At 40.9% G+C, this 14020-nt stretch overlaps 1 protein-coding gene across 4 annotated transcripts in view; it reads right to left on the reverse strand.

Annotated features, from left to right (window-relative positions):
• The window catches only part of GRIN2A (glutamate ionotropic receptor NMDA type subunit 2A), a 156201-nt gene that overhangs the window by 21258 nt on the left and 120923 nt on the right, over window positions 1–14020 (reverse strand). For all 4 annotated transcript variants that reach the window (XM_086853968.1, XM_086853967.1, XM_086853966.1 and 1 more), the window contains one exon: window positions 10103–10263. In XM_086853968.1, the coding sequence (XP_086710094.1) occupies window positions 10103–10263 (161 nt within the window). The remainder of the gene's footprint in view (window positions 1–10102; window positions 10264–14020) is intronic.

Consider the following 14020-nt stretch of genomic DNA (forward strand, 5'->3'; position numbering starts at 1 on the left):
GTGTCCACAAATACAAACTTATATTCACAATTTATTTTCTGCATTCCCAACATAACTCTTATAACCTCTCAAGGCTTAATCATCTCTTCATCGTGTGCTGATTACAGAAGTACTGTTCCTGCAAAGCTCCAGAACACGCTGTGCCCCTGCAGCGTGGGCAGGGAGGAACAAGCCCCAACCAAAGCTCTCAGATTTTAGGGCACCCAACTCTTCCATCACTAGGAGGTGAATTTATGGCATTCCAAAATTTTAAGAACTTTCAGATAACTATAAACATTTCTTAATTAGTGTTTTCAAAAATGGAGACAGCAAAATCTGGGCAAGCCCAAAAATTGTGACCCTTTCTGAGCTGTTTACAAAGCTGGCAGCGAGATCAGCACTGGGGGAAGACAAGGCAGGGATGTGTGCAGGCCAGAAGGCTGCTGGGAACACAGAGGATTTTCCTTCCTGCCATGTCTGTGTGGGGAAAGCCACAGCTGCTCTTTCCCTGGGCAATGATGGAAAAGGCAGGCTGGGTGCACGGCAGGGACCGCTGGACACAGAAGCCCATCCTTGTCATTCTCCAGGCAGGACTGGGAATCCTGGACCTCCAGCTCTCTCTGTTCTTTCTACAGAGACTGGCAAGCCCCAGGTCTTGATTCTAATGGCACAAAACTGCAGTGTGCTGCACAGCTGAGCAGGCTGTGCTGAGGTCACCCCTCAGTGCAGAGCAGCTTCCACACGCCGAGCACAGACCACACACCCAGAGAGACTCAGAGCCTCCTGCAAGCCTCAGCCACACACAAATGAACAATTAACTTGGTTAACCACCATAACCACCATTAACAAATGAACCATTAACTTGGTTAACCACCATAACCACCATTAACAAATGAACCATTAACTTGTCAGCTCAGTGCAGCAGGGAGGGAAAAGCTTTGTCACACTGTGGAGTTTAACTAAAGTGGTAAGAAGTGTTAGAGAGTGAGAGAGAACTATCAAAGGCGGAATGTGAAAAGGTTCAAAAGTGCCATGAAGTGGCCAAACAGGCCAGGCACCTGCAGCCAGTGCAGGGGAGCAGAACTGCAGAGCTGTGATTCATCTGAGCAGGTCTGCAAATTCCTCAGAACTACCGCAATAATCCTGGCCAGAAGGAAAAAGAAACAGTTTGGAATATTTATATAACAGTGACTACAAAGGCAAACATCCTTCATCACTGAGCAAGCACCAAGGGGATAGGGGGTGGGGAGAATCTTATCTCACAGCATCAGAGAACATCAGGTGTTATGAAATCATGAATTGGAATAGTTCTAGAAAAACCCAAACAGGCATTACTGAATGTAATAATTTGAAGTGGGAGATATGTGAAAAATGTGTGGACAGTCCCATAACTAAACATTTATGATTAATCAAGAAGGACAGGAGTTGAAAAATTAGAAAAACTACTGCAAAAATTCATTCTCAAGCATTGCTGCATACATGCAAAATTGCCTGCATAAAGAAAATTAAAGTTAGAGGAAAAGCTATTTCAGAAAAGTTGAAAACATTTCCCTATCTTTATTATTGGCACAACTTTTCATAAAATTCCTATGATGAAAACTGAAAAGGAAGATGAGGAAAATGCTCCTTTTATTAGTCACTTCTCCCTTTACAACAGAAATATAACAGAATTGAAAAACATTCCTTTGTTTTCTTAACCAACTACATCTTCCTTCAATGATTTTGTTCCCTTGATGGAATAAGTAAAAATCTAAAATGCCAATCTGCTCAGTAGTTCTGGAGCTACAATGACATTAGGGGGGAAAAAAATGGTGTCCACTTAAGGATGGATTAAATTTAATGATATATTTTTAGAGATCATCAATAGCATTGTTGGGAAGGCAGTGAGTCCAAACATACTGTCTGTAAGATCTAATGGATTTACATCACAAACTTTCATTTCATCCCTTCTTTCTTCACAGAAGAGATAAAAGGAAGTATGTCAAGAGTGAACAGTGAGGGACAGCATCATTTGTGTCTCTCTGTGTCCTGGGGATCCAGTGCTGAAAGGTCACTATGGAATGGCACAGCAATCAAAGAGAAAAAATGCTGCTCTGAAGATGAGGCTTCCATGAAAGTCTCTAAAGGGACACTTTGATACTGCTGGAGCAAAAGCAGATGTTTAACCTTAGCATGAAGGACTGTTGATTTCCCTTACACAGTTTTGACTAAAATGCATTTCAGCTTATCTGATGCACTTCATCACCAGCAGTGACTCTATCTTTCTGAACATATTCAAATGGCTCCTCACAGAACTGAACTTCACACACACTGGGTGGATTTCTTGACATCTTGATACTGCCAATTCATTAGGGGAAAATTGAACAACCACCCCCTGCAACAACACAGGTCAGCAAAGTATAACCCAGTTAAATGATGAAATCATGAGCATGGAGCAAGCTTTCAACTTTTCTCCCAGCTCAAACTATCCTCACTTCAATCTTCACACGGGAAAGACAGACATAAAATTTGAAAGAGCAGGTTCTGACAGCCATTAACACCACCATGAGAGGTTGTGGAGGCTTCACCTTGCCTGTCAGGGCAATCCCAGCCACTGGAAAATCCACTGAGAACCTCCTTTGGCTGTGGTTACCTGAATGGGCACATTCACCCTCCTCACTCCTGGGAGCTCCCATCCACCACCCCTCTGCCCACCCACCTCCCAGTTCCTGAAACATTTCCCTTAGCAACAAAATAATGGAAAATTTAGTGTGCCTTTATGATTAATTTATACAATGGAAGATTGTCCCACTTCACTTCTCAGAAGCCAAGCCAAGAAGTTTTTGCAACGCATCAGTTTATCAAAACACAAAATTTGAAGAGCTGAGTGGGGGGAATATATTTTTAGATTAAAGGTTTTGTCCCAGTTACAATAGCATAATGAAGGATAAATTCAGCACAACTCACCAAGTACCTGATCTCAACCCCAAACTAACTCAGAATAGCTTCTTAAAAGAATGGGGGTTAGATGGAACACAGCCACTTCCACCTGTTTTATTTTGTTTTATTTCCAGGGTATTTGTAATATTTAGAGATATTAAATAGATAACAGCATTACCTAAAAAAAGGTATAATGCAGACAAAGGAAGTAACCTTAAAAAATAAAAAAAAGCCAATCAAAAAAACTCCAGAAGAGCACTCAGGTAATGAGAAAAGGAACTGGAAAGAAATTATTATAAAGTATTTTTTTCCTAGAGGCAAGTTTCTATGCATTAGGTGAACAGGAGAAAGAGGGCTGTTAGTTTTTATTTCTTTTTTAAAAATTGCAAAAGAAGCAATCTTCTGGCCAGGAAGAAACTCCCAAAAATGTAAAAATTACAAGAATGTAAGAATAACTACATTTCCTGCAAGAACAGTAGTTATGGGGAAAGAGGAATCAGCCATGAGAAAAACTGATGCCAGAAAATCCCATCATGAGTGGAAATTCCATAGGAGTCTTTAAGTCTGTACTGGCAGCTTGTAGAGCTGAACTCTGCTCACTTCAGCAGTAATAGCAGGAAAGCTGTGCTCATTCAGCCACACACTTCTTTTAAGATATTAGATTTCAGAATTGATATTGGAGTGAAGAGATCCCTCTGAAAAATGTTCCTAGATGGAACAGCAAATGTAAATGTTTTCACATCTCTGCAGCCCTCTGGCACAGACAGCAGTTGCCCTGATGCAAACCAGCTTTTCAATTCTTAGCTCATGTGGCTACAGCTGGAACATCCATTGGAAATCATTCCCTGCAGAGCACAATGCCAAAATGAACATTAGAGTGAACACTGAGACATACATTAAATTAAAGCACCACAGAAAGCATCATAATGTAAATTGAAATTAAGTTACTCCAGCCATCTGATGCCAAATTAAATGAAGTTATTGATTACAGAAGTTGTCTGAACTTGGTCAGACAGGACAGAAAATCCTGAATGGGCCAAACTGTTTAGCAGAGATGGTTTTTTTACAGAAGGTCAGGAAGCAAGCCATTATTCACATTTTAGCTCCTTCAGTCAGTTTTAAGGAAAGCGTATTTGTATTTGTACAATAATTTAGTGCATACTGTCAAAATGGATAGTGATAAGTAGACACCCTGGAGCACAGCAAACATCTGGCTCTCCCAGGTAGTTCAGGATCTTTGTTCAGTGTTCCTTGACTTATATGTTTCCCCTGTGTTTATATGATGAGAGCACTCATACATGGTGCTCTCTCTTCATGTATCATATCAGGTATCCTGGAGGGCTGCAAGCATAAATTATAATGACTACAGATACCTCATGCTGCCTACAGACCTTTTCCTTTCTTCCTCAAACTCTCTTCAGAGTTAACCATCTCTGGTAAATTCTTAAAAAATTGGTTAAAGATTTGGACTTTTCTGTGAGTTCTGGTTGTAAGCTGCTATTGTATCCCCATGAGAACAATGAAGAATTTGTGCCTTTAATGAAAAATTAAAATATATCATTTTTCTTTCAAACAGACAACTTCTCTCACTCCTTGCCCTCGTCTTTTGAGAAGAAAAGGTATGAACCACTCCAAGAACAAAAATTACACAGTTTTTCCTCTGGTGAAAATTTTGATGACAATTTTTCCTTAAAAATAAAAGGAAAATATTGAAATTTGTTTTGCATTGAAGTGGAGAGATGTCAGCTGGCTGTCTAAAAGACAAGTTGGGCTTGATTTTAACTTTGGGCACATCACTACTATAATTGGCAGTCCTAATTAGCAGTAGGACCTGCTGGGCACAATCCCAACTGTGCTGCAGCTGACGGGAACAGCGATGTTTGCCTCCTGGTTATGCCTGTGCCACGCTGCAGAAGCTGCCAGCTCAGCCTCTGACCTGGTTGTATTTGCTCAACAAATAACAGAGTGTGTGAAGCTGTGAATTGGATAATTTATAATCACTGTGAGAACAACAAAAATCCAATTCAGGCCAATAAACTCACAGACGGGGTTAAAAGGCCATTGGGGCCTTCTGGGTGCTCTCCTGTGCTCTCTCTGCTTCATGCCGTAAGATTCTATAAAACATGTTAATAATCATGTTCTTCTCACATGGGAGAGTGGGCTTGCAGGGAGGAAATAACTCCTCATGCCATTTGCACTGCTCCCTTCCAGGTATTTCTGCTGGCATTGTAACTTGTCATTAAAGGATGCTGAGGATACAACCACCACGTGTCCCTGTCAAAGTGACAGCTCAGGACAGCCTGCAGGCCAAGAGCAGCTCCTCAGGGGCAGCTGATAAATCATGGGGATGTAACCCTTCACATCTGGAAACCCAGCATGGCTGAGGCCATTCCTGCTGTGGCTGTGGCACTGCAGACACGCTGACACCTCAGCAGCCTTTGCAAGCAGCTCTGTAATTCCATCAGCATGTCAGAGAGGACATGGGAATAAGGTATTCAACTGATGTGTATCCACACAAGCACTGCTGTATTTAACAGCAAGGCAGATGAAGTCCCAAGTAAACTTCAGCATCAAATCCCTGAACACACAGTCACAGCTGTGGCTGGCAATAAAAGCTGTAAAGCATTCACGACAGCCAGGGGATCTGCAGCTGCACACGGGGCTGCTGGCCTGGGGAACACCAGGGACTCATTCCTGCAGCTCCCTTGAAAGGAAGTGACAGGCAACAGGCAAGCAAACATTTCCCATTTTATCCCTACAGTAAAAAGAGCCTCTCCCAATTAAATTTTCTCATTTCAGCCATTAGCAGTTAAATCCCAGACTATATGCCACTGTAGATGTGCCGGGGCAAAGGTGAGAACATGAAATGCATTTCCAGTTTATTGCCATTGCAATTTCTACTCTTGACAGTTTTACAGCCACAAATAGAAACACTGCGTGCAAACTCAAGAGCTATGAGCTCATACAACCCACAACAGAGAACTGCAACTGGAAGGCTGCTTGGCCTGCAAAAAGATGGTATTCTTTAGTTATAATCTCTCCAGGAAAAATATAGGCAGGCAAACAGAAGGAAGCACACTCAAAGAGCCACTGCAAACACAACACAATAATTAATGACTTCCTATTTAGGAATTTATTCTCTCTTCAAGAAGCACAATCAATAGGATTTGTCTCCCTGGTACAGAGGGCTCTAGAAAAGTAGATCAATTAAATGCAGCATGGACAGAAATGCTTGTGATGTGTTTTTAAGGCTGTGTTTGATCAATAAGCATCTCAAGAGCTCAGAGGTGCCTCCACAGCTCTGGCAGAGCTGGACACTCTCACCAAGAATAAATTAACTAACACCTTACAGACTCTGCTCTTCTGAGTAATGCTCAGGGCAACAACTGCCATTTCTGTTCTCATTAAAGAACAAAACCCTACCTGGTCCTGCCTAAGGAACAATCCCAAGCTCTGCACGTAGCACAGCACATGTGGACCACCTTAAATGCATGAAAAACACAAGTACACTTTTTGACAAGCTTATGAGATCAAGATTGCTTTCAGTAGCAAACTGCATTGAAGGAGGGATAATATTCTGCCATTTTGAAAATCATTAAGTAGTACTTCAATAACAAGATCTTCCTTTTTAACAGGCCTAGTTGCAAACTGACACATTTAATTAATAAAGTTCTGCTGCTGTTCAAATGGTGCTTCAGCAGCTTCCTGAGAAATACACCTGTCAGTCTCAGAAATAAGGCCCTAGTGACAAGAGATGGATATTACTGAGTCTTTAGAGACTTTTTTTTTTTAATATCTTTTCAGAAACAAAGGTTAATTTTGTATCAAAGAGGAAAACCCAATAAAGCTGATAACTTTGCCCTCACCCCTGATGGCAACAAGCTTTCATGAAGAAGCTGCAGTGAAACCCCTATGGGGATTCACCTGAGGGAGTAGGTATAATCTCAATGTAGACTAACACAAAAATCTCATTTCCACTTTGATTTGCAGCATTTCCCAGGTGATGATCTCAAACATTTTTGATGCTAATTGAACAAGACAGGTCCAAGCCTATTGCCCATGCAGTGAAGTTGCTTGTTCTAATTAAAAAAAAACAAAGGCAGATGCTTTCCTTGTACGTTAATTTCTGAAACAGTACCAGCTTCACCTCTCAAAGATAAAACCAGAAAGGGGCTGGGTATGCTTCCATGGCTTCCCAGACACAGCTGTGAGCACACTCATCTCTGCATGCAATACTCCAACACAAGTCTTATCTAACCCTTACACCTGACCAGGAAATAAAGGCAGGAATAGCATTCATTTTATACATATTTCTATCCATATTTCTCCCCTCCTAAGGCTTTTTCTGGCCACATTAGCAAGTGGACTGAAGCAGCTGATTTTCCACTTCTTGGGAAAAAAAAAAAAAACAACAAACCACAGCAGTTTGGTTTTTAATTTGTTCTCCAAACTGTGCATCTCAAATTTCATGTTTGTCTTCTACCTGCTTTCTCCTTCCAGTTCAACTCAATAACATTATGTATTAAACACAATGGTCTCAAAGATCAAGATATTTCTAATACATCTCAAGATGTTAATGCTAATTAAAGTTGATCAAAAGATTTTGTCTGAGATACAGCAAAACCAGACTGAACTGTGACAAGATGCTACTTTATCATTTCATTCTGTTTAGATCACAAGGGCCACACGTATGGCATTATTCAGTCACTAAGCACTGGCTCATTGCTGGAATTTTTTGCATCTTGAAATTAGAATCAAACACTCTACAAAAGTAATTAAAAGGGACTAAACCTCATGTCTGCAATTAAACAAAAGTAGGTTTTAAAGTGAGATTGGAAATACAGGTCAAACAAACACTCCAGGGATAACACAGTTCATATTTATTTTAACTTGCAGCAGCAATTATCAACCAGATTCTTTGCAAGTCCTTCTCAGTCTATAGACTATGACTAAAATTGTCAGATAGTTCATTTTCAAAAAGCTGTGCAGAAGTAGCAAGTCTTACCATGCACAGGGAAAGCTGCTTGTTGTATCCCCAAGGATGAGAATGAAAAAAAAAAAAAAACAAAGATAAAAGTACAGGAATAGTTTTGGAAAGAGATAAAGATGAAAAGAAACAAATTAGCTGTAATAAGGTGAACAGAATACACACAATGAAGAGGAAAATAGAAATTATATGTTTGTTTGGAAGCAGAAGCAGTTTGAGGAAGAGATGAGTCATCCTCAAAAGAGACAGAAAAACAGAGACTCCATGGGACCAGATGTACTAATTACCATGGAATCCAGTGAATGAGGGAGGGAAGGAAGTTAAAGATGTCCCAACCAGACTTCATCAAGTCTAGTTAAAGATGAAAGGGCAAATTTTACAGGGAAGAGAGAAAGAATTTGGTCAACGAAACCATAAGGGGGAGATCAAGAAAATATGGTTCTGTATGTTGAAGAACAGAAAGTTTGGCAGAAAAAAAAAACTGAGAAATTTGTTTTGAAGAATCTGAGTCTGAAATTTTGAGTCTGAAAGTAGCTGACACCCTGCTGTTCAGTCCTTCTGCAGGTGCCACCAGACAAGGAGAACAGCTGGAGGTACCAGTTACTTGTACTGACCCAGAAGTCATCTGCTCCAGAAATACCAGTCAAGGGGAGCAAGGCAGACACCTGGGGGTGTCCACACACAGAAATCACTTAGAAGAGGAAAGAAACTTCAGCAGGGGAAAAGGAATTTGTCAAAAATAAATAGTTGATGCTATCAAAAGGAGCAAGGCTTTTAATGAGGACCATCATCTGGCCACCACCAGCAGGAGCAGCCAGCCTGAGTTTTATGAACATCCTGAACCACCCTGCAGTCAGGTTGGCCCCCCCGTTTTCACACTTAAGTGTCTGATGAGTGGCCTGATTTCCAAGCTAACAGCAGTTTTTCAGGGCTTTCAGTAGCACAAATGGCTGGTGAAAAGTACAAGCAGTATACATCCCCTAAATAAACTGTCCATCCAACAGAAAAAGTCCTACAAATGGCTGAAATCAGGACATCTTCAAAAATTCCCAGCAGGAATGGCAGGATCCAGCTATCTTTAATGCACAATTCAGCTGTCACCCAGGAAATGGAACTGGCACAGGCTTGGTCAGAGCAGGAGCTGCAGTTTGGAAGCCCCTGGGCAAGGCTGATGTCCCACAGTGTTACACATCTGTCCTGGGATGCGACAAACCAGGCCTGGGAAGTGCCAGCTGAGAATGCCTGAAGAAATGAGGGCAGACAGAGCCCCAACAGCAGCAAGGAGACAGAAGAGAAGGAAACAGCTGGAAGGGCAACTTTTAATGAAGGAAATCTTCACTCTATGGAAAGATTTTGGGATTTCAAGGTGTTTTGCTTAAGTAATACATTACACTCCCATACAGGTTTGGCAGAAAGGGAGTAAAAATTAAAAGGATAAGCAGTTCCCCAAAAAGGATCAAAAGTAACAGGGTGTTTTAGTACAAGAAGAAATGTGTCCTGTGTTCACAATAAATAACAGCAGGAGAGAGCTTCCTTGAAACAGCCTCTAGAGTACATATACTTAAACATACTAAAGTAACATCTCACTTCAAAACAAAGCCCAAAAAGCCTATATTGAGAAATTATTATTATTACTGTATTATTAACAAATATAATCATGTTGCTATCAAGCCTAAATGTTCAGAGCTAGCAGATTCCTGTCACCCAGATGAATATCACTGAGCAATGAGTAACTCTTATACCTTTGGAGGATTAAGAATAGAAATTTGTCTTTGTCCAACCAGGCAGATTGGGCTACTTCAGAGAGAAAAGGATGGATGGCACTCAAGTCTAAATCTCAGCTCTTTAGAAAGAAGGACAATAACATTTACCAGAATATTTACCAAGATTGTCAGAAGCAGGATTAGGCAGCACTGCAAAGATAACAAGAGACTCTACTGTCTTCAAATCTAAGAAACATTAATTCTGCCCTTTGAAACCACTTCTCATAGGACATTGAAGCCACCATGTAATTTTAAAACAACCATGGAAATCACAGTCAATCATTTTCCTTTTTGATAACTGTAGAGTACAGTTGGGGAAAAAAAAAAAAAAAGCACCATGTACTACACAGCAGCCTGATGTCAGTCTGTTCAACGTCACAGTGAGTACAGATCAATAGCTCTCTGCTTCTGAAAAGTTTACAGCATTCTTTAAAAGCCATGGGAAAAAACTCACCCAGTTTTCAAGCTGACCAAGGCATCTTCGACTCCCTTCTGGTTAAACTTGGTCATGTAAAGGTGCATATCAGGGTAGTTGTTTCGGATATTCCTCTCAGTGCTTCCATTTGGGACCGTCCCAAACCGAAAAGGAGGTGAATAATCATGTGGCCTTTGAAACTAGAGATAAAGGGGATAAGCAAAGAGTTTCAGCCATCCAAAATATGAGGAAGGGAAATTTCAGGTTGAAAAGGACAAAAGCTGTGTAAGTTGCCTCAAATTTCTTCTAGGCAAATGCTGTGGGTCAATTCAGGTCTATTGTACCAGAAACTAACTGTAACTGAAAGTAATCTACATCCAGAGGAAAACCAGCTCCATTTTGCCACTCAGATGTGACTCTCCCCCATGCTTTGCACTATGGCAGGACAGCAGAAACTGGAGCAGATCCTCACCTGCCAGCATCTCTCTAGGGAACTCAAACACACTGGTAAACTGCAACCAAAGGAAAAGAGTAGGTTTTTTAATAGTCATTTTCACACTTCCATCTCAGTTGGGACATTGTGATTCACCATCAGGAAGATGGGAAAGGATCATCCACAGTCCTCGAGAGGGAGCCCAATGCCCCAGCCCTGGAGGGTGCCAGGGAAAGGCAGGGAGAGGGAGTTTCCTTCCACCCATGACTGGAGGGGAATAAAAGCTCTTTCAGCTTCCACAGGGGCTCAGCAACAACACAGCTTGATATGAGAAGGGTTTCTGGAGCTCTCACACCTGTAATCCTAGTCCCTGCCCATCCCTACCATTTAAAACTATGAACCATTTGCTTGAGGGCAACTTTATCACTATTGCATCAGCACAGATGAACCAGCCAGGGGTTGTTCCTTCTGCAAAGGAATGGCAATAGCTCAGGGCACATTCAGGTTTCACACTTGGCGCTCCTTCAAATAATCCCATTTTTTGCTAAAAATTTTATATGCACCTCTTCAACATCTACCTTTAAAACCCAAGTGAAATTTTAGGATTAAAATGTCTCTTTAAGAAACAAATGAGAAAGGTCACTCAGATTAAAGGAGCTATTGGCTAATGAGAAAATTGAATTGAGCATTGATAAAAGCAGTCACCCATAAATTCTGTTTTTATTGTTGAACTTAGAAGAGCAATCTATATATCCTGTGCTGCAAGAGACGCCTGATATTTATACAGCTGCTGATTCCTTTGGGGCTCCGTAAGAAATTTTTCTCTTTTTAACATTTGGTCTCAGGGCATCAAGAATTCCCAAGATCCAGTGCCAATTTGCAAAGAGAATGCAAATGGGTTTATACAAAAACTGGGAGTATTTTCAATTCCATCAAACCTTGACTGTGAAATTATGGCTGCAACACAATTTTCTTGTTTCAGAACTACAATTAAATGCTTCATTTTAATTAAGTATATTTTGACAGAGCATAAAGGAATGAACTCTATTTTTCTCTATTTGTTTAGCTAATAGATGTCTTACTTTCCTCATTTTCCCTTTTCAGACTGTTTAAATTATAACTTTGCTACTACTTTTACACATAGTAATTGACCCATGCACCAAAATTACACTGTACACTACTCATGATTCTTAGTCTGTATTTGCTATCTCCCTGAGTTTATTATGCAACACTGAAACAAACCCTACTTTTAAATATATGTCCAGAGATTGTACTGATATAAATGTAGCTTGCTATCAACTTTATTTAAATCTAAGAAATAATGTATCTCTGATGTATTGAGATGGCTTCATGTGTCTCCTAAATTTGCCATTCAATAGAACTGGAAAAAAATAAAGAAACACTGTAAGTTTCATGATCTGTAAGATTTGCTTCTCCTTCTATTGCTGGAATTCCTTGGGAATTCAGCTGTGGGGAGCATTCTGCAAGCTTGGGTCCCTGCATGCCAGGGGAACTGGGGGAATGGCAGGGGAATTGGGGGAACATGGAGTATTCTGGTAATTTCAGAATAGAGTTTGGTTTTAAACAGTCTCACTTTTCAAGAACATTCATATGAATCTAGGATGTTGGGAGGCATTTCCTCTCATAGGAATAGTTGAAAGAATTAACACATCTGCTCAAATTGAACATTCATGGAAGACAAAAATATTTCAGCAGAAGGATGCATAAAAAGCCCAAGTTCATTCAAAAGTCGCAGAGTTAACATGCAGATTAATAGTTTCAAACCCCATCTACAGACTGAAATTTCTTGGCACCAACCAACAAATTTTATCACTCACAAGGAGATTATTTTTTGAAACCATGATGTGCTACTACTGCCTGCTCACAGACTACTTGTAAAGAGGAAAGAGGTTTAAATCTTTTTGCTAACACTGTGCTCATATCTGAGGTGAATAAAGTTTTCATCAATAATATTAAACTTTTATTCCATGAACTGCCATGTCCTGGAGAAGCACACAGGACTGTCACTGTCTGTGACTGCAGCCCAGATCTATGTGGCAGACAGGACACAAGGGGAAAAAAAAAAGATCAAGGCTCTACATGCATTCATTTTCCCTGAAGTCCCATGATGAGAAACAAAATACATCATGTTGGCTAGGAAATAATATTCTTCCTAGACGTTTCATGAAATGCTAAGCTTTTAAATCATGGACAAAATTCTTGAACTGATTGCACAACCCCTTTTTTCAGCCATAGTGGAGAAAGCTACTATTATTCTGAAGAGTGACCAGCTTGTCCTTGTCTCCCTCTGCTCTGCCATCTGACAGAACTGTAGCACATGGAACAGAACTCCAGTCTTTTGCTTTTGTTTCATTTTTTCTATATGCCTTAATAAAACTGGCAATTTCATTAAGTCAGCAAAGGGATCTTTCAGAAACATTACATACTGACTTATTTTAAAGATTTACTTGCTTGCCTGAAAGGGCTGGTGTTGAGAGCAGCTGTTTGTTATTGTTCTGGAGTTTTTTAAGGAACCATGGGAAATACTACTAAATAGTAGAAGTCAGTAAATAATCTCCTGCTGATAGCAGGAATTACAACTCATTTGGAGTGACAGAAGAACCCTTTCCTTTCCTCTTTTGCCAGATGGGAACCTGGCATTCTGACTTGTGATCCCCCAGAGATCCAGCCCCCAGTCACCCCATAGGAACTGGGGGTTCCTGTGGTTCCAGCTGCTGCAAGGCAGGGCCAGCTGTGCCTGCCCTCGCTCAGGAAGCTCACTGAGGGTTTGGTACTGGGCAGTGCTGAGGGCTTGGGCTCAGAGCCTCTCCCTCCCTGCCCATCCTTTGGCTCTCTGCTGTCTCACAGGCACATCTCAGTGACTGCACAGCTTGTGCCATCCTAGGGCACAGGAGCAGGAAGCCAAGGCTACAGAACACCGTGAATCTTGCAGAAAAAAGGAGCCTGTAAGTGGATTCATTAAGGTTTCCTGTTAAGGCTGAAGAGAAGCTGCTGGATGTGAGGCAATTCTTATGTGTGGCAGAACCCCAGCAGATCAACACTCCACAAGACAGTTTTGTGCACGGCTACCTCCCCTCCTTTAGCAATTTTTTTCCTCTTTCATTACATAAAATAGGCACAAATGGTCTCAAAAGTACAAAAGCCACAAGTTTCAGTCTTTGCTGGATACTTTGGACTCATTTTCTGTACCTTTTTATGAAGACAAAGCTTCTGAACATCTATTACATACACAAGAATGTCAAAATATAATTTTCCTTTCATTTGCTGAATCATTTGAGTTTTTGAACACCCACCCCTCCCAGCTCCTGAACACGCTGTGCCATGTACTTCTGGGGGACACTGGTGACGTGGCATCCACAAACTCATTAGCAGCATTTCAAGGGATGAGGAAACTATAAGGAGGTCTTAAAGCACCGAGGTGCAAATAACACATTATCATACATCAGCAAATCTGGTGAGCCAGCTGATACAGTGCAACTTCCTGAATGGGACAGCATTGAATG

The sequence above is a fragment of the Cyanistes caeruleus genome, chromosome 17 (genome assembly GCF_971803275.1).
Source record: "Cyanistes caeruleus chromosome 17, bCyaCae1.hap1.1, whole genome shotgun sequence".
Lineage (NCBI taxonomy): Eukaryota > Metazoa > Chordata > Aves > Passeriformes > Paridae > Cyanistes > Cyanistes caeruleus.